The sequence below is a fragment of the Pristiophorus japonicus genome, chromosome 22 (assembly GCF_044704955.1).
Source record: "Pristiophorus japonicus isolate sPriJap1 chromosome 22, sPriJap1.hap1, whole genome shotgun sequence".
Classification (NCBI taxonomy): Eukaryota; Metazoa; Chordata; class Chondrichthyes; family Pristiophoridae; genus Pristiophorus; species Pristiophorus japonicus.
Window position 1 is genome coordinate 64,937,845 of NC_091998.1, and position 21,437 is coordinate 64,959,281.

Here is a 21,437-nt window from a genome sequence, read left to right on the forward strand (position 1 = left end):
GCTTTCCAAATGCGCTGCTATTACATCTTTAATAATTGATTCCAACATTTTCCCCATTACCGATGTCAGGCTAACTGGTCTATAATTCCCTGTTTTCTCTCTCCTGTTTTAAAAAGTGGGGTTTCATTAGCTACCCTCCAGTCCATGGAAACTGATCCAGAGTCTATAGAGTGGAAAATGGCCACCACTGCATCCACTATTTCTAGGCCACTTTCTTAAGTACTCTGGGATGTAGACTATCAGGCCCCGGGGATTTATCGGCCATCAATCCCATCAATTTCCCTAACACAATTTCCTGACTAATAAGGATTTCCTTCAGTTCCTCCTCCTCGCTAGACCCTCGGTCCCCTAGTATTTCCGGAAGTTTATTTGGGTCTTCCTTCGTGAAGACAGAACAGAAGTATTTGTTCAAGTGGTCTGCCACTTCTTTGTTCCCTATTATAAATTCACCTGACTCTACTACAAGGGACTTACATTTGTCTTCACTAATCTTTTTCTCTTCACAATCTATAGAAGCTTTTGCAGTCAGTTTTATGTTCCCAGCAAGCTTACTCTCATACTCTATTTTCCCCCTCCTAATTAAATTTTTTGTCCTCCTCTGCTGAATTCTATATTTCTCCCAGTCCTCAGGTTTGCTGCTTTTACAGGCCAATTTATATGCCTCTTCCTTGGATTTAACACTATCCCTAATTTCCCTTGTTAGCCACAGTTGAGCCATCTTCCCCATTTTATTTTTACGCCAGACAGGGATGTACAATTGTTGAAGTTAATTCATGTGATCTTTAAATGTCTGCCATTGCCTATCCACCGTCAACCCTTTAAGTATCATTTGCCAGTCTATCCTAGCCAATTCACGTCTCATATCATCGAAGTTACCTTTCTTTAAGTTCAGGACTCTAGACTCTGAATTAACTGTGTCACTTTCCATCTTCATGAAGAATTCTACCATATTATGGTCACTCTTTCCCAGGGGGCCTCGCACAACAAAATTGCTAATTAATCCTCTCTCGCTACACAGCATGCAGTCTAGGATGGCCAGCTCACTAGTTGGTTCCTCGACGTATTGGAATAGAAAACCATCCCTTGTACACTACAGGAAATCCTCCTCCACCGTATTGCTACCAGTTTGGTTAGCCCAATCTATATGCATTTGGGATGTCTGGTGGTCATGAAAGACGCTGTATAAATGCAAGTCTTTTTTTAATCTAAATCGGGGCTCATAATGGCCAGCTAATTTGATGTTATTCATTTTACACCATGGGCCAAACAAAGGTATTATTAGTCCCACAGTGTCACTTAAATATGCTTTGCAAAAGAAGCACTCTCATGACATCTATTGGCATTAAAGGGTACTGCATGCTCGTTCCCTCCAGCAAATAACCCAGAGCCAGAGCCCATTCTGATCGCAGGAGCTGCCAAGGAGGAAACCCCTGATTAAGATAAGAACACAAGAATTAGGAGCAGGAGTAGGCCATTTGGCCCCTCGAGCCTACTCCGCCATTCAATCAGATCATGGCTGATCTTCCACTTTTCCGCCCGATCCACATATCCCTTGATTCCCCCTGAGTCCAAAAATCTATCGCTCTCGGCCTTGAACATACTCGACCAGTGTATTTCTGCACATGACCAGAAACCTACGCAGGGGTCGGGCGGCTTCTGAACGAACCGCTGTCAAGTTGGTAATCGGGGCTCTAGAACGGGATCGGCCATTTGGGCAAAGGAAGGGGAAAAATCAGCCAGCGTTCCTGCTCCTGATAACTATTCATTCACCCCGGCTGGGAAGCGTGCCAGTGCTGGCATCGGGTGAGGATAGGAGCGAGACTGACCCCTCTGGTGAGAGTGAGGTTTAGTGATGGCTTCTGCAGTTGAATAATCAGCCAACAGTTACTGCCCAAGCTCGCACATCACCAGTGGGATATTTGGGCAGGTACCAGAGGGCTGATGGCAACTGTGGAATAATAAATAAAACAAAGGTTAAAGTTGCATTTCTATAGCGCCTTTCATGTTCTCAGGACGTCCCAAAGCGCCTCAAAGCCAATGAGGTAGTTTCAAAGCAGTCACTGTTGTGTAGGAAATGTGGCAGCAAGATCCCACAGACAGCCAATGAGACGAATGGCCAGTTACTGTGTTCTGGTGCTGTTGGTTGAGGGATGAATATTGGCCAGGTCGCCCAGAAAATCTCCCTGTTCTGCTTCGACAAGTGGCATGGTATTACGTGCTTACTTTTCCTCCACCATCTGTGACCGGGGCCCAGGAGAGGCGTGAGTTCCAGGCCCGGGAGAGGCGAGGGCCCAGGGACAGCACGGGCCCAGCCCACACTGCGATATGTGCGCGCACTAGGTCCGTGCAGCAGAGCAGGTCTCCAGTCGACCTGGTTAACCCTTGCCACTGGACCAAGACCTAGCTCTGTCAAGCCCGTGTGGTGGCTGGTGTGCAACGGTCACCCCACGTTAAAACAATCCACCCACAGGCATCTTCCACCCTTCAGGATGTAGTTCGGAACCTGGAATATTAGGTCCTTCATTGAAACATTGAATAGTAGGTCCTTCATTGGCGTGGAAGCAAGTCATCCTTACTTCGAGGGACCACCTATGATGATGATGAGGGTATTACATGAACAGGTAGAGGTGGCACCGCTGGCAATGCAGCATTCGCTCAGTATTGCACACAATGTCGGCCTAGAACCTCGGCAGGAGACATCGACTGGAATGGGAGGGGGAGCGGGGGCAAACGGCAAATGTTCGCTGTTGACCTTTGACCTCTGACCTCATGTTAACCGTTCGCCCTTTCTGCAGCCTGTTGGAGCACTGCAGGAAACACAAGTACCTTGCGGCCTCTGGGGAGGCCTTTGTGCTGCTGGTCACCAGCCTGTTGGAAAACCTTCTGGATTACAGGACCATCATGCACGATGAGAGCAAGGAGAACCAGATGAGCTGCACTGTCAACGTGCTGGTGAGTGTTAGCAAGCTAAGAGCTTCCGGAAATAATGCCATTCAGTAACGGTTTAAGAGCAGTATCCATTCTCCTGCTTCTTGCATAAAGGCCCTGCAAAGTACAAAAGCAAGGAAGTTATGCTGAACTTTTCTGAAACAGTGGTTAGGCCTCAGCGGCAGTATTGTGGCCAATTCTGGGCCCCACACTTTAGGAAGGATATCAAGGCCTTGGAGAGGGTGCAGAGGAGATTTACTGGAATGGTCCCAGGGAGAGATAAGGGACTTCAGTCCTGTGGATAGACTGGGATTGTTCGCCTTAGAGCAGAGAAGCTTAAGAGAAGATTTGACAGAGGGGTTCAAAATCATGAAGTGTTTTGATAGAGTAAATTTGGAGAAGGGTCAGTAACCAGAGGACACAGATATAGGCTAATTGACAGAAGAATCAGGGGTGGGATGAGGAGAATTTTGTTATGCAGCGAGTTGTGATCGGGAACGCGCTGCCTGAAAGGGCAGTGGGAGCAGATTCAATAGTAACTTTCAAACAGGGAATTGGATAAATACTTGAAAAGGAAAATTTTTGCAGAGCTATGGGGAAAGAGCGGGGGGAGTGGGACTGACAGAGCGATCCAATCAGAGAGTAGACATGATGGGCCGAATGGCCTCCTGCTATGCTGCCTCATTCTATGATTGGTTTTGGTCTTGATCTGCCAGCCCTGGAGATATCTGGTAACCAACGGTTACAGCGGGTGAAACATGGCCCACACATTAGTTTCCACTGGGCCTTGTCTCCGGAGCTGGGAAGGGTTCAGGCAGTGGCTGTACACTCTGGCACACGGTGCAGACAGGGACAAGCCAGCAGGTGGGTTTGAGGAGAGGGCGAGCTACTAAAAATGGCCAACTAAAATCATAACTTCTTCCTGCTTGATAACTTGGTTCAGAAGAAGAAAAGTGTTTTAGTTTTTGTCGGGGAATCCACGTCCAGGAGGTTTTAGCAATGCTGGATTTTGGTACTGTGAAGTTCGGATTAATTTATCTTTTGTGAATTCCAGGTCCAAAGCTTCAAATTGCTGATTAGAAGTGGACAAAAAAAATGACGGGTATGGTAGCATAGTGGTTATGTTACTGGACTTATAATCCCTAGGCCTAGACGAACGATCCGGAGACATGAGTTTAAATCCCGCCACGGCAGCTGGGGAATTTAAAATCAGTTAATTAAATAAATCTGGAATAATATCAGAAATGATGATATGAAACTACCTGGTGTTGGTAAAACCCCTTCTGGAAGGAAATCTGCTGCCCTGAACGGGTCTGGCCGATATGTGACTCCAGATCAGCAATGTGGTTAACTCTTACCCACCCTCTGAAATGGCCCAGCGAGACACTCCATTGTACCAAGCCGCTACAGGGAAGATGGACTGCAGCGGTTCAAGAAGGCGACTCACCACCACCTTCCCGAATGCAATTAGGGATGGGCAATAAACAGCGACCTCGCCAACGACGCCCACATCCCGTGAATGAATTTATAAAAATAATTCGGGGGTGGGGGGGGGAGGGGAGCACTTGGTCATTTGTCCAATTTTGAAACATTGGGAGCAAAGATTTGCCTTTCAAAGCAGAGCTGGTGCAAAAACAGCAATCTGCATCTATGTAGCCCATTTAACGTGGTCAAACATCCCACGGCGTTACACAGGAGCGTAAATTTTGACACCAAGCCACACGGGGCGATATTAATCCAGGTGACGCAAAGCTTGGTCTTCAAGCTCAGGACTCAGGGGATCTGTTAGAAAACACACCGAGCGAACACAAGTAAGGGCTAGATTGGTGTGAGATGGAAGAAAGCATTGTTTCACTGAGAGGCGGGTCAGTATCTGGTCCAGTTTACTGAGGGAGCAGGGCTCAGGTTGAACAAGTTACAGCAGCAAGAGAAGCAGGGAGATGGTCTTCTCCCAGTAACAAAGTGAAACGCACAGCCGTGAGATTTTCTATTAAAATCTGATTTGTAATATTTTGACTGTAAAGTACAAAACTTGTTCTGACCAGAATTCATTCGGTTAATGGTAATTCGGTAAATGCACCATTTAACTTAAAGGTTTACGTTCCTCTGGCTTTGTGGGAATTTGGGAATATTTGGTAGGGTTGTAAACAATGTTGAACCTGCGGCCATCAGCTCTGTGAGCAGGATCGGGCTCTGACATGATGGCCTTCCACATCTGCGGGACAGCAGTGTAGCGGTTATGTTACGGACAAGCAATCCTGAGGCCTGAACTCCTAGGGCTGGATTTTCAGTCCATTGCCGCCCCGTTCGCGCCGGGGGAGGGGCGGTAATGGTGACGGTAAGCACTTCCGGGCGAGTGGCCACCTTCCAGTGACCCGCCGGGACACTCGGTGCCGGGTCTTGCGGGCGCCACGGAGAGGCGAGCCTGCGTGTAACAGTTGCGACACCGGCTCGAACTTTGAAACTCGCCTGCTCCATAGCGCCCCCCTGGTGGGACCGCCTGGGACAGCGGGCGGTCCGAGCTGTCGCGGCCTCAGGGAGGGAAGGAAAGTCGACCTTATTTTTCCTCCTGAAGCCTCTCTGATGACGCTTCGAGGCCGGCTGTTTAGCTCGGGATTTCCCCTTGCTCAGTCAGCCCAGCGCCCTGAGCCAGGTGTGGAACACCTCCCTTAGCGCTCTGAACCACACTCGGGGCCCAGCTGGTGAATTTTGCAGCTAGATTTACCGCCCTGCCCAGGCTAACGCCGCAACAGAGACGCAGCCGAATTTCTGCCAAACGATCCAGAGAGCAAGAGTTCAAGTCACACCGGGGTAGTTTCAGAATTGAAATTCAGTAAAAAAAAAATATATAAAAAGCTGGTACAATTCGACCTATCCAGTCCGGCACCTCGGGACCTGACCGCTGCCGGACCAGAGAATATTCCGGACCACGGGAGGCCCCGCCGATCCTCGACTTGCCGAGTCCTGATGACAGCGCTCGGGGCCCCTGAAGGCCTCCGACCTCGCTCCTTCTCCGCTCTGCTTTGCTGATCGTTTCCTGACAAAGTGGTGTCCCCACCCTGAAGCTGGATTTGCGCATGCGTGCATAGAAAGATACTGCGCAGCATTGCGTTGCTTACCTCCCTAAACAGCGGGACCCTCCGTCAACAACAGCGCGGGACCCTCCATCAACAACAGCGCGGGACCCTCCGTCAACAACAGCGCGGGACCCTCCGTCAACAACAGCGCGGGACCCTCCGTCAACAACAGCGCGGGACCCTCCGTCAACAACAGCGCGGGACCCTCCGTCAACAAAAGCGGGACCCTCCGTCAACAACAGCGCGGGACCCTCCTTCAACAACAGCGCGGGACCCTCCGTCAACAACAGCGTGGGACCCTCCATCAACAACAGCGCGGGACCCTCCGTCAACAACAGCGCGGGACCCTCCGTCAACAACAGCGCGGGACCCTCCGTCAACAAAAGCGCGGGACCCTCCGTCAACAACAGCGCGGGACCCTCTGTCAACAACAGCGCGGGACCCTCCGTCAACAACTGCGAGGGACCCTCCATCAACAACAACGGGACCCTCCGTCAACAACTGCGCGGGACCCTCCGTCAACAACAACAGGACCCTCCGTCAACAACTGCAAGGGACCCTCCATGAAGAGCGTGGGTCGCGACCCCCCCACTGGGAATGATGCCGGATCAGGGACGTTGCCGGACCAAAGAATCTCGGACTGGGGAGGTACAACCGGTATCGGTAAAAGTGACCACGGCACTGTTGGATTGTCATAAAAACCAACTGGTTCACTGATGTTCTTTGAGGGAAAGAAACCTGCCGCCCTTACCTGCTCTGGGCCTATAGGTGACTCCAGTCCCACGCCCATGACTGTTAACTGCCCACTGAAGTACACGCTAGTGGTTTCCGTTGTAATGAGGGCTGGGTGATAAATGCCAGCCCTGCCAGCAACGCTCCCACATCCCGGGGAAGAACAAAACAAAGAGTCTGCCAGGCTGACACAGGGAGGAGGCCAGAGGGTGGTCGGTGCCTGTCGAACCCCACCCCGCAAGGAGCCGACAGCTTGGGGAAAGAGAAACGGTTGAACGGTTTTGATAGAGTGGATACAGAGAGAATGTTTCCACTTGTGGGGAAGAGCATAACTAGAGGCCATCAATATAAGATAGTCACCGAGATATCCAATGGGGAATTCAGAAGAAACTTCTTTACCCAGAGAGTGGTGAGAATGTGGAACTCGCTGCCACAGGGAGGGGTTGAAGCGAATAGTATCGATGTATTTAAGGGGAGGCTGGACAAGTATATGGGGGAGAAGGGAATAGAGGGTTATGCTGATAGATTTAGATGAGGAAAGACGGGAGGAGGCTCGAGTGAGGCATAAACACCGGCATGGACTGGTTGGGCCGAATGGCCTGTTTCTGTGCCGTATATCCCGTGTAATCCTATATTGGGGAGGCAATGGAGAGGTGAAACTAAACTCTTCCCTTCAATTTTCCCCCCTCCAGACCTTCTACAAAGAGAAGAAGCGAGAGGATATTTACATCAGGTAGGAAGGGGTTAATATCCTCCGTATTTCCAGGAAGGGTATGAGTCTGCAAATCGTACAAGGTGTGTTCTTTGCACCGGCTAAAGTATTGATTTACAATTCCCCTGTACATTATTTTACATAAGAACATAAGAAATAGGAGCAGGTGTAGGCCATTCGGCCCTTCAAGCCTGCTCCGCCATTCACTAAGGTCATAGAAACATAGAAATTTACAGCGCATTTTATATATCTGTAAAGCTTTTACAGACATATAAAACAGACATATAAAACGGAAAAGAGTGACTAAAGTAAATGTTGGTCCTTTAGAAGATGAGTAGGGGGATTTAGTAATGGGAAATGTGGAAATGGCTGAGACCTTAAACAATTATTTTGCTTCGGTCTTCACAGTGGAAGACACAAAAACAATGCCAAAAATTGCTGGTCACGGGAATGTGGGAAGGGAGGACCTTGAGACCATCACTATCACTAGGGGGGTAGTGCTGGACAGGCTAATGGGACTCAAGGTAGACAAGTCCCCTGGTCCTGATGAAATGCATCCCAGGGTATTAAAAGAGATGGCGGAAGTTATAGCAGATGCATTCGTTATAATCTACCAAAATTCTCTGGACTCTGGGGAGGTACCATCGGATTGGAAAGCAGCTAATGTAACGCCTCTGTTTAAAAAAGGGGGCAGATAAAAGGCAGGTAACTATAGGCCGGTTAGTTTAACATCTGTAGTGGGGAAAATGCTTGAAACTATCATTAAGGAAGAAATAGCGGGACATCTAGATAGGAATAGTGCAATCAAGCAGACACAGCATGGATTCATGAAGGGGAAATCATGTTTAACTAATTTACTGGAATTCTTTGAGGATATAACGAGCATGGTGGATAGCGGTGTACCGATGGATGTGGTGTATTTAGATTTTCAAAAAGCATTCGATAAGGTGCCACACAAAAGGTTACTGCAGAAGATAAAGGTGCGCGGAGTCACAGGAAATGTATTATCTTGGATAGAGAATTGGCTAGCTAACAGAAAGCAGAGAGTCGGGATAAATGGGTCCTTTTCGGGTTGGAAATCGGTGGTTAGTGGTGTGCCACAGGGATCGGTGCTGGGACCACAACTGTTTACAATATACATAGATGACCTGGAAGAGGGGACAGAGTGTAGTGTAACAAAATTTGCAGATGACACAAAGATTAGTGGGAAAGCGGGTTGTGTAGAGGACACAGAAAGGCTGCAAAGAGATTTAAATAGGTTAAGCAAATGGGCTAAGGTTTGGCAGATGGAATACAATGTCGGAAAGTGTGAGGTCATCCACCTTGGGGGAAAAAAAACAGTAAAAGGGATTATTATTTGAATGGGGAGAAATTACAACATGCTGCGGTGCAGAGGGACCTGGGGGTCCTTGTGCATGAATCCCAAAAAGTTAGTTTGCAGGTGCAGCAGGTAATCAGGAAGGCGAATGGAATGTTGGCCTTCATTGCGAGAGGGATGGAGTACAAAAGCAGGGAGGTCCTGCTGCAACTGTACAGGGTATTGGTGAGGCCGCACCTGGAGTACTGCGTGCAGTTTTGGTCACCTTACTTAAGGAAGGATATACTAGCTTTGGAGGGGGTACAGAGACGATTCACTAGGCTGATTCCGGAGATGAGGGGGTTACCTTATGATGATAGATTGAGTAGACTGGGTCTTTACTCGTTGGAGTTCAGAAGGATGAGGGGTGATCTTATAGAAACATTTAAAATAATGAAAGGGATAGACAAGATAGAGGCAGAGAGGTTGTTTCCACTGGTCGGGGAGACTAGAACTAGGGGGCACAGCCTCAAAATACGGGGGAGCCAATTTAAAACCGAGTTGAGAAGGAATTTCTTCTCCCAGAGGGTTGTGAATCTGTGGAATTCTCTGCCCAAGGAAGCAGTTGAGGCTAGCTCATTGAATGTATTCAAGTCACAGATAGATAGATTTTTAACCAATAAGGGAATTAAGGGTTATGGGGAGCGGGCGGGTAAGTGGAGCTGAGTCCACGGCCAGATCAGCCATGATCTTGTTGAATGGCGGAGCAGGCTCGAGGGGCTAGATGGCCTACTCCTGTTCCTAATTCTTATGTTCTTATGTACAAGGAGGCCATTCCGGCCCATCGTGTCCGCGCCGGCCGACAAAGAGCCGCACGGCCCTCGGTCAGCAGCCCTGAAGGTTACATCTAAATCTTTGAACGATGACGGCAAGGCAAAGAGCACCCAGCCCAACCAGTCCGCCCCACATAACTGCGACACCCCTTATACTGAAACATTCTACACTCCACCCCAACCGGAGCCACGTGATCTCCTGGAAGAGGCAAAAAACCAGATAAAAACCCAGGCCAATTGGGGAAAAAAATGACCTGGCCATATTCGATTCCCTGCGGTACTTACCGTCGTATCTGTACCAGCCAACAAGAGGTTATCCAGTCTAATCCCACTTACCAGCTCTAGATCGGTAACCCTGCAGGTTACTGCACTTCAAGTGCACATCCAAGCACCTTTTAAAAGTGGTGAGGGTTTCTGCATCCACCACTCTTCCAGGCAGCGAGTTCCAGACCCCCACAACCCTCTGCGTAAAGAAGTCCCCCCTCAAATCCCCTCTGAACCTTCCATCAACCACCTTAAAACTATGCCCCCTCGTAATAGACCCCTCCACCAATGGAAATAGACCCTTACTATCCACTAATTCCAGGCCCCTCAAAATGTTATACACCTCAGTGAGGTCTCCACCCAGCCTCCTCTGTTCCAACGAGAACAAACCCAGTCTATCCAAACTGTCCTCATAGCTAAGATTCCAGGCAGCATCCTAGTAAATCTCCTCTGCACCCTCTCCAGTGCAATCACGTCCTTCCTGTAATGTGGTGACCAGAACTGCACGCAGTACTCCAGTTGTGGCCTAACCAGAGTATTATATAGTTCAAGCATAACCTCCCTGCTCTTATATTCTATGCCTTGGCCAATAAAGTCAAGCATTCCGTATGCCTTCTTAACCACCTTATCCACCTGGCCTGCTACTTTCAGGGATCTGTGGATAAGCACTCCCAGGTCCCTCTGTACCTCGGCTCCACTTTACCAGCCTGTCCCCATATCCCCACCTTCTCAGGGCAGCTGGGATGTGCAATAAATGCCGGCCTTTCTGTGTTCCACACTCCCGAGGGGAGACAGTGGGTCCTGCGCAGGAAGGGAAAGGGAGAAGGTTCGGGCAGGGGTAGTCTTTGAGGTGATTGTTCGGTGATGGGGAAAATTCAGCAAAGCTGATGGATTTTGGGAGGGAATTCCAACATTTGAAAGCGAGGATGAGAATTGTGCAGATTGGACCTTGTGGAGCTGGATGGGAGAGGCGGGAGATGGGAGACAGGGTGAGAGAGTGGGGGGGGATAAGAGAGGTGGGGGATGGGAGACAGGGTGAGAGAGTGGAGGGGGGAAAGAGACTGGGGAGATTGGAGAGGGTGGGGTTGGGAAAGGGGGATGGGAGGGAGGAGGGGGCGATGGGAGAGGATTGGGGTGATAGGAGACTGAGGGATGGGAGAGGGAGGGATGGGAGAGGAGGGCGATGGGAGAGGAGGGCGATGGGAGAGGGAGGGATGGGAGAGGGAGGGATGGGAGAGGGGGGGGGATAGGAGACCAGGGGATGCGAGGGGGTTGGGGTGAGGAATCCAGCTCAGAGACCAGTATAGGAAGCGAAGCGCAATGTAATAAGGCAGGAGATTGACAGATGTTAGTGGCCAGAATCAGACAGTGTTTGGAGGCTGCAAGTTTGCTGGTTTAACCTGTGACCTGTGTTGTCACTGTCAGGTACCTCTATAAACTGCGTGATCTGCATCGGGACTGTGAGAATTATACCGAGGCGGCTTATACCCTGCTACTGCACGCAGAGCTTCTGCAGGTAAGAGACATTTTTAATGAGCCCCCGGAGCCTATACGGGGCGTGTCCTATGCTAGTCACGGGAGGGATTGTCTCCCTGCAGTTTAACATGCGGTCTGACGAGGATCCTACAGTTTTCGCTCGAATAAAACTCCACTGATTCGACAAGAACCATTTCTTTTCTTTTTTCTTCAGTAACACTGAGGAATTTCAGAGACTCTCACATGTCAAATTTTTTTTGAATCTTTGCGTTGCTCCCACAGTGGTCGGACCAGTGCTGTGCCTCTCATCTGATCCACAGAGAGGATTACCGGGCGCTGACCAACCGCGAGCTCAAAGAGAAGCTGTACCAAGAAATCATCCATTACTGCGACAAGGGCAAGGTCTGTGCAGCACACACTGCGACCCCCATGACCCCTCGACCCCCTCACACCATGACCCCTGTGACCCCTCGACCCCCTCACACCATGACCCCCTCACACGGTGACTCCTGTGACCACTCGACCCCCCCTTCACACCATGACCCCTGTGACCACTCGACCCCCCCTTCACACCATGACCCCTGTGACCACTCGACCCCCTCACACAGTGACCCCACTACCCCCTCACACCGTGACCCCTGTGACCCCCGACCCCCCACACCGTGACCTTGTGACCCCCTCACATGGTGACCCCTTGACCCCCCTCACACGGTGACCCCTGTGACCACCTCACACCATGACCCCCGTAACCACTCGACCCCCCACACCGTGACCTTGTGACCCCCTCACACGGTGACTCCTCGACCCTCTCAAACCGTGACCCCTGTGACCACTCGACCCCCTCACATGGTGACCCCTCCAACCCCTCACACCGTGACCCCGGTGACCCCGTGATCTCACACAGTGACCCCCAATATTTCCTCACACAAAATCCCCAGCACTTCCTGCGTCACTCAATCCCCACCTCATACAATTTCATTTTCGTTCCTGGGATGTGGACGTCGCTGGCAAGGCCGGCATTTATTGCCCATCCCTAATTGCCCCTTGAGAAGGTGGTGGTGAGCCGCCGCCTTGAACCGTTGCAGTCCGTGTGGTGAAGGTGGTCCTACTTCACTAACGGTTTGGTACAACTGAGTGGCTCACTCGGCCATTTCAGAGAGCAGCCAGGAGTCACATACAGGCCAGACCGGGTAAGGGCGGCAGATTCAGTTCCATAAAGGGCATTAGTGAACCATGTAGATTTTTCCAACAAACCGGTAGTTTCATTGTCACCGTTACTGACACTGGCTTTTTATTCCAGATTTATTTAATTCACTGAATTTAAATTCCCCAGATGCCATCGCGGGATTTGAACTCATGTCTCCCGATCATTAGTCCAGGTCTCTGGATTTGTAGTCCAGTAACAACCACTATGCTACTGTAATTGATTGCAACTCGCGAACTTCAAGTCTAACACAGGGGTAAATAATATGATGTGGCACTTGAGGACTAAAGACCACAGGATCCCAGGGTCCATCTCAAAACTATTAAGCTAATCTTCACCATATGGCTGGGCTCTGGTGTAGGGAGGGGGAATAAACCAGGGCTTCCCTTCCTCATTGCTTCAATTTAAAAATTCTCATCCTTATTTCCAAATCCCTCTAGGGACCAAGGGACGGTTTATCACGTTAAAGACGCCATATAAATATAAGTTGTTGTTGTTATCCAGCGATCACTGCGGTAAAGCCCATGTGCGTGCCTGGGGTGTGAGTGAGGAAAGGGTGGGAGTATGACTCTGATGGCCTCCCGCAATAGTTAAACAGCCCAGCGACATTCACTGACTAAGGCCATGAAGAATGGCCAATTTGGGTGGAAAGCAGGAGTGATGGGGAGGACAGAACAGTCCGTGGAAATGTTTGATTTATTCATTTCACTCTTGTTCGAAGATGTGGGAAAGCGCCATCAAACTGAGCAAGGAGCTGGCAGCGATGTACGAAAATGAGATCTTCGAGTACGAGGAGCTGAGCCATCTCCTGGTAAGTGGCTCACAGGCGCTCGGAGGATATATCTTCCACTCTTGTCGCTCAACACTGACGTATGTGAATTCCCGTTACAGAAACAACAGGCAAAGTTTTACGAGAACATCATGAAGGCGATGAGACCTTTGCCCGAGTATTTCGCCGTCGGGTATTATGGTCAGGGCTTCCCCTCCTTCCTGCGGGTAAGTACTGCTCATATCCCAAGTAAAGCTCCCTCTACACTGTCCCATCAAACATTCCCAGGGCAGGTACAGCACGGGGTTAGATACAGAGTAAAGCTCCCTCTACACTGCCCCATCAAACACTCCCAGGGCAGGTACAGCATGGGTTAGATACAGAGTAAAACTCCCTCTACACTGTCCCCATCAAACACTCCCAGGGCAGGTACAGCACGGGGTTAGGTACAGAGTAAAGCTCCCTCTACACTGTCCCCATCAAACACTCCCAGGGCAGGTACAGCATGGGGTTAAGTACAGAGTAAAGCTCCCTCTACACTGCCCCATCAAACACTCCCAGGGCAGGTACAGCATGGGCTTGATACAGAGTAAAGCTCCCTCTACACTGTCCCATCAAACACTCCCAGGGCAGGTACAGCACGGGTTAGATACAGAGTAAAGCTCCCTCTACACTGTTCCATCAAACACTCCCAGGGCAGGTAGAGCACGGGCTAGATACAGAGTAAAGCTCCCTCTACACTGTCCCATCAAACACTCCCAGGACAGGTACAACGCGGGTTAGATACAGAGTAAAGCTCCCTCTACACTGTCCCATCAAACACTTCCAGGGCAGGTACATAGGGTTAGATACAGAGTGAAGCTCCCTCTACACTGTCCCATCAAACACTCCCAGGGCAGGTACAGGGGGTGAGATACAGAGTAAAGCTCCTGCTACACTGTCGCATCAAACAATGGCTAGCATTTAAAGAAGTAATACATAATTTACAACAAATACACATTATTTTAAGGTACAAAAACTCCAGAGGCAAAGTGTTCCAACCGTGGCTAACAAGAAGTTAAAGATAGTATTCAATCAAAGGAAGAGGCTTATAATGTTACCAAAAAGAGCAGTAAGCCTGAGGAATGGGAGGATTGATAAAGAAAGGGAAAATAGAATATGAGAGTAAACGAACGAGGGACATAAAAACAGACTTCTGTGTCGGTATGTAAAAAAGGAAAAGATTAGCAAAAGTAAATGTGGTTCCCTTACAGGCTGAGACAGGAGAAATGTTAATGGGGAATAAGGAAACGGCAGAGAAATTAAACACAAACTTTGTGTCTGTCTTCATGGAAGAAGACACGAAAGTCTTCCTGGAAATACTGGAAAGCCAAGGGTGTAGCGAGAATGAGGAACTGGAAGAAATCAGTATTAGTAAACAAATAGTACGGGAGAAATGAATGGACTGAAAGCCGATAAATCCCCTGGACCTGATGACCTACATCCTAGGGATTTTAAAGGGGTGGCTATAGAGATAGTGGATGCATTGGTTGTCATCTTCCAAAATTCCATAGATTCCAGAACGGTTCCTGCAGATTGGAAGGTAGCAAATGTCACCCCGCTGTTTAATAAAGGAGGGAGAGAGAAAACTGGGAACTACAGACCAGTGAGCCTGACATCAGTGGTAGGGAAAATGCTGGAATCTATTATTAAGGACATGGTAACAGGGCACTTAGAAAATAATAATTGGATTGGGCAGATTTATGAAAGGGAAATCATGTTTGACAAATATATTGGAGTTTTTTGAGGTTGTAACTAGCAGAATAGATCAGGGGGAACCAGTGGATGTGGTGTATTTAAATTTTCAGAAGGCATTCGATAAGGTGCCACACAAGAGGTTATTGAATAAAATTAGGGCTCGGGATTGGGGGTAATATACGAACATGGATTGAGGATTGGTTAACGGACAGAAAACAGAGTAGGAATAAACGGGTCATTTTCGGGTTGGCAGGCTGTAACTAGTGGGGTACCGCAAGGATCAGTGCTGGGGCCCCAGCTATTCACAATCTGTATCAATGATTTGGATGAGGGGACCCAATGTAACATATCCAAGTTTGCTGATGATACAAAGCTCGGTGGGAATGTAAGTTGTGAGGAGGATGTAAAGAGGCTTCAAGGGGCTATAGACAGGCTCAGTGAGTGGGCAAGAACATGGCAAATGGAATATAATGTAGAGAAATGTGAAGTTACCCACTTTGGTAGGAAAAATAGAAAAAGAGTATTTTTTAAACCCTGCCGTAGTCGACACTGAGGGGATTCAGAGCTGGTGTTCCAGCGATGAGGGACGGTTCCAGAAAGTTCCAAAGGGAGTCGAGGGTTATGGGGAGCGGGCAGGGAAGTGGAGTTGAGGCCAAGATTAGATCAGCCATGATCTTATTGAATGGCGGAGCAGGCTCGAGGGGCCAAAGGGCCGACCCCTGCTCCTATTTCTTATGTAAAACTGATGGGTCTTTTTTTCTTCACCAGAATAAAATGTTCATTTACCGGGGGAAGGAGTACGAACGCTACGAAGACTTCCGATTGAAGTTGGCGACCCAGATTCCGAACGCTGAGAAGGTGGCCAGCACTGCCCCGCCCAGCGATGACGTGAAGAATTCCCCCAAGCTATGTATCCTTTGCCCCTTGAACAGAGACCATTGACGGGGCAATGCCTTGCGCGCTTGGCTTCTGTTATTTGCCAGAATTTTCTCCGGAAATGTTGGCGCGTTGGCTGGCCACGGTTTCGTTGACTCGGCCTTATCCGGACCCCAGGTTCAAGGCAAAGAGGGTCCGGGTGAGAGGCTTCGAATGAGCTGTGCCGTGTCCGCCCCAGCTTAAACAGTTGTGCGCAAGTCCCGAGACAGGGCTCCATTGTAATGGAGAACCCCATCTGCAAGTTCACTTCAGACTCTTTTTAGGGTAGGAATTCAATCGGAAGGCACTATTGTCAGGCAGTTAATTTAGCGACGGAAAATGGTTAGCGACGGGAGCCACAAAATTCAGTGGTTGCGCCCTGAGTGTGGAGCGGAGCGCTAAGGGAGGCGTTCCACACTTCTCTTAGGGCGCTAGGCGGGGTACGCAACTGAATAGCCTGCGCTAGCGAGCCGGCTTCGTAATGCCCTGAGAAAGGCCTCCCGCCAAAAAAAAAATCAGAACATATAAGCATTCCCTATACATTATTCACTCCAAATAAAGTTAAATAGCAAAAGATATATATACATATAATCACTCACACTTACCTCGTGCAGTCATTCCTTCCCGTAGTGCCCCGGGGCAGCTCTGCACGCCAGCTTTCTCTAGCGGGGTCACTAGGGGGCGCTACGGGTGCAGCGCAAACCAAACGTTGCCTCCGTGGCGATACCGGGGGGTGTTGCACACCGGCGCGGCGCTCCCGGGCGATACTCCTCAGCGCTGCACGAATGCCGGCGCTCACGGCTGCAAACCCTTTACCGCCGCTGTTCCGACCATCGCGACGGTGGTATCCTCGTGAATCTCTAGCCCAATATCTTCCCTCTGACACCGAAATTACTCCGAAGGGAAGTTGCAGCCGCAGGAGAGATGGTTGAACGGGTTCAGCAGAAACTCCCCCAGTTTGTGGATTCCATCTTAATGTCGGACTTGCTGTTTGTAATGTATGCATCTGTGGAGTATGCTCACCGGTTTGAAGAGCTGTTGAATCGAGTCGCTAAAAATAGCACTGGGCCCTGACCCGGTTGGGTGTGACGAGGAGGCTCAAGCACGAGGAGCGATCCCATCCGGACGGAATTCCTCATCGGCGCCAAGCCCCGAAGCCTCCCTCGGGAGCCAGCGCCTCACAACTTGAGCCTCCTCCGGGAAATCCCCTCCGTGCTTTTCGGTTCTGCGCGCAGGGGATTCCTGTACTCGCTGTTCTTGCTCACTCTCCACGTTGCCATCCTCGTCTGCCATCCGGACACGCCATGGCTCACCATCTTGCCGGGAGACGGGGGTCCCCAGTGGCGTGCTCTCTACGCAGACGTCCTCTCTCTATTTATTGGGGACTTGGCCTGGAGGGTGTTGCACGGAGCAGTCCCATGCAACGGTTTTTAAGTCGGTTCACGGACTCCCAGGGTGCCGGCAATTTCTGCGGTCTGGAGGAGTCCATGTTCCACGTGTATGTTCAGTGTGTGAGATTGCAGCCCCTCTTCCAATATTTGAAGGGGCTGCACCTCAAATTCTGGCTGCACTTCAGTCCCACACTCCTGATCTTTGGGCACCCTGTGCGGAGGGGAGTGGGCAGGTCGGAGGGCCTCCTCGTAGGACTGCTCCTGGGCCTGGCCAAGGGGGCCATCAGCCGGTCCAGGCAGCGGGCGGTCGAGGGGGTCATTCAGCCCGACTGCCTGCCTCTCTTCCGCGGTTACATCCGAGCCAGGGTGTCCCTGGAGATAGAACACGTGGTGTCCACCGGTACGCTCTCGGCCTTCCGCCAGAGGTGGGCGCCGGAGGGACTGGAGTGCATCATCACCCGTGGGAACAGAATTTTAATTTAATTTGATAAAGTTCCCGTTAATTTGGATTTATGGGTTCTAGTGCCCTTAGAAAAAGGGGGAATTTGATTTAAAAGTTCTATCTAAAATAGTTGTAGAGCTGTTGAGTTGTGAGTGGCTTAGCCAGTCACGTGATGTTCACAAGACTCAATAAAACCCCAGCCAGTTGGGTTCGGGGGATCTACGATGAGGCAGGTGGTTGTGAGCCCGGTGGATGAACCAGTAATGTGTAGTGTGATTGTTAAACCTTTTGTTAATAAACCAACTAGTTCTTAATAGCAATGTGTTGCTGTAAATTCTTTAGCAAAGAACCTACGAAGCAAATACGTTACAGTGTCAAACATTGCGAGTCCAGCAAAGGTTCCATTCCCTAACGTGGTTGCTCAGATGTCCAGTGTTTTACCGTGAAGCCAGTTCTTGATCTCCCACTGCACTACAAAGACAAGCCTGTTCCAGAGCAGATCTTAAAGTAAGTGGACCTTTATTTCTGTGTCTTTCCCCACCACATGCTCACTTTGCAACTGATAGTTTGAACCCGCTGCTGTTCTTTCCCGCTCCCCAACCCATACTATTCTCAGACCCTTAGATAAAGAAAGGCTTGCATTTCTATAGCACCTTTCAATACCTCAGGATGACCCAAAGCGCTTTTGGAGTGTAGTCACTGGTGTATTGTGGGAAAACACAGCAGCCAATTTGCGCACAGCAAGCTCCCACAAACACCAATGTGATAATGACCAGATAATCTGTTTTTGTTATGTTGATTGAGGGATAAATATTGGCCCCAGGACATCGGGGATAACTCCCCTGCTCTTCTGCGAAATAGTGCCCTGGGATCTTTTACGTCCACCTGAGAGAGCAGACGGGGCCTCGGTTTAACATCTCATCCAAAAGACGGCCCCTCCAACAGTGCGGCACTCCCTCAGCACTGCACTGGAGTGTCAGCCTGGATTTTTGTGCTCAAGTCCCTGGAGTGGGACTTGAACCCACTACTTTCTGACTCAGAGGCGAGAATTCTACCCACTGAGGCACGGCTGACACTGTGAGGATAGACACCAGAGCTACTGCTAGAGATCTGCCAGTGCTGCACTGTGTGAGACCAGTTCTCCTGGCTTGGTGGCCTCGAGTTGGCACCCTTGGTACAGAAGGCAGCAATTTCCTGAATTCCCAGGACACCTGCTCCCAGACTGCTGGCTGTTCTTTGCTCCAATGTGGTGGGATTCCTCACATTCTACCCTATGTAAACTTCAGGTCATCCAAAACTCAGCTGCCCATGTCCTAACTCGCACCAAGTCCCGCTCACCCATCACCCCCTGTGCTCACTGACCTACATTGGCTCCCGGTAAAGCAACGCCTCGATTTCAAAATTCTCATCCTTGCTTACAAATCCCTCCATGGACCTCGCCCCTCCCTATCTCTGTAATCTCCTCCAGCCCCACAACCCCCCTGAGATGTCTGTGCTCCTCTAATTCTTCCCTCTTGAGCATCCCTGATTATAATCGCTCCACCATCGGTGGCCGTGCCTTCTGTTGCCTGGGCCCCAAGCTCTGGAACTCCCTCCCTAAACCTCGCTGCTTCTCTACCTCTCTTTCCTCTTTCAAGACGCTCCTTAATACCTACCTCTTCAACCAAGCTGTTGGTCACCTGCCCTAATTTCTCCTTATGCAGCTCGGTGTAAATGCTTTTATCTCCTAACACTCCTGCGAAACGCCTTGGCACGTTTCACTGTGTTAAAGGCTCTATATAAATACAAGTTGTTGTTGTTAATTGCTGGGCAAATGGGCACCGGCCGAAGACCAAGAGGAGGCTGCCTATTTAAATACTTGAAGGGGGAACATTTGCAGAACGATGGGGAAAGAGCATGGGAGTGGGACTGATTGGATAGCTCATTCAAAGAGCCGGCATGGCACGATGGGCCAAATGGGCTCCTGTGCTGTATCATTCGGTGATTCTGTGTTACATACATCCTGCCAGCCAAAGTGGCATTTCGCCCCCTGGACGAGGGCAAATAGGGATGGGGAAGGCCCAAGAGTGAAGGAGGGGGCATGTTTTTCACTGCAGGCGTCTCATCTTAAACAAGAGCTTAAAAGGTGCCCGATTATTGAAAGGTGGATGCCCAATGTTGTGGGACGCAGATATTTACACCCTTTCCTGAGATGAAGGGATTGTCTTCTTAAGAAAGGTTGAGCAGGTTGGGCCGATACACATTGGAGTTTAGCACAAGGAGAGGTGATCTTATTGAAACATATAAGATTCTGAGGGGGCTTGACAGGGGAGATGTAGAGAGGATGTTTCCCCTCGTGGGGGAATCTAGAACTAGGAGGCATAGTTTCAGAATAAATGGTCGCCCATTTAAAATGGAGATGAGGAGGAATTTCTTCTCTCAGAGGGTCGTGAATCTTTGGAATTCTCTGCCCCAGAGAGCTGTGGAGGCTGGGTCATTGAATATATTTAAGGTGGAGATAGACAGATTTTTGAACTATAGGGGAGTGAATGGTTATGGGGAATGGGCAGGGAAGTGGAGTTGAGCCCAAGATCAGATCATCCATGATCTTATTGAATGGCGGAGCAGGCTCGAGGGGCCGAATGGCCGACTCTCGCTCCTATTTCTTATGTTCGTATATTCTTTTCTTACTCTGTTTCTCAAACAGCTTCTACCGAGCTAATGAGGTTCAACAATTCCAGTATTCACGGCCATTCCGAAAAGGAGAGAAAGATCCGGACAATGAATTTGCGGTAAGATGCGTTCTTGCTGCGGAAGGATCAGTGTTGATTGATTCATGCCGTACCCTCCCAGCTTTCTCCCCCTGCTGACTCTCCACTCACTCACTCGCTCCGCCCTCGGTGGTTAAACTGCTGTTTGTAAGATTGGAACTAAAGAATGCTCGCTGTCCTTCCGCAAAGACCCTGCACAACCTTCGACCCTCGACCTCTAACCTTTCATACCACCAATAGCAGCAATGGAACAAATAAGCAGACAATCTGTCTTTAGGTCTTTAGAAACGTTAACTCTGTTTCTCTCCCCGCAGATGCTGCCCTGACCTGCCGAGTATTTCCAGCAGTTTCTGTTTATAGTTCAGATTTCCAGCATCCGCAGTATTCTGCCTTTTTAGCTGTTGGTTGAGGGATAAATACTGGCCAGAACACCAGGGATAACTCAACTGCTCTTCTTCGAAATAGTGCCGTGGGATCTTTTACCTCCACCTGAGAGAGCAGACGGGGCCTCGGTTTAACGTCTCATCTAAAAGTCGGCACCCCCTCAGCACTGCACTGAAGCATCAACCTAGATTTTTGTGCTCGAGTCCCTGGAGTGGTATTTGAACCCACAACCTTCTGACCTAGAGGCGAGTGTGTTAAGACACAAAATCAGGGATCTCCAATCTACCCATACAGCACCTCCGACAGTGCGGCACTCCCTCAGCACTGCACTGGGAGTGTCAGCCTAGATTTATGTGCTCAAGTTCCTGGAGTGGGGCTTGAACCCACAACCTTCTGACTCAGAGGTGAGAGTGCTGCCCACTGAGCCACAGCTGAAAGGTGGAGGGTAGCTCCCTATTGAATGAAATAGAAGGTATCGTTAATGTGTTGGGAGCATTCTGGCATTACTGGGGCTGGGAGAGACACA

General features: G+C 49.8%; 1 protein-coding gene across 3 annotated transcripts in view; it reads left to right on the forward strand.

The window, feature by feature from the left end:
* The window catches only part of dock5 (dedicator of cytokinesis 5), a 193,476-nt gene that overhangs the window by 151,232 nt on the left and 20,807 nt on the right, over positions 1 to 21,437 (forward strand). For 2 of the 3 annotated variants that reach the window (XM_070866296.1, XM_070866298.1), the window contains 9 exons: positions 2,796 to 2,952; positions 7,430 to 7,470; positions 11,269 to 11,359; positions 11,602 to 11,721; positions 13,245 to 13,334; positions 13,415 to 13,519; positions 15,798 to 15,939; positions 18,203 to 18,284; positions 20,464 to 20,548. In XM_070866296.1, coding sequence (XP_070722397.1) covers positions 2,796 to 2,952; positions 7,430 to 7,470; positions 11,269 to 11,359; positions 11,602 to 11,721; positions 13,245 to 13,334; positions 13,415 to 13,519; positions 15,798 to 15,939; positions 18,203 to 18,284; positions 20,464 to 20,548 — 913 coding nt within the window. The remainder of the gene's footprint in view (positions 1 to 2,795; positions 2,953 to 7,429; positions 7,471 to 11,268; positions 11,360 to 11,601; positions 11,722 to 13,244; positions 13,335 to 13,414; positions 13,520 to 15,797; positions 15,940 to 18,202; positions 18,285 to 20,463; positions 20,549 to 21,437) is intronic. The other variant, XM_070866297.1, reaches the window with a different exon arrangement.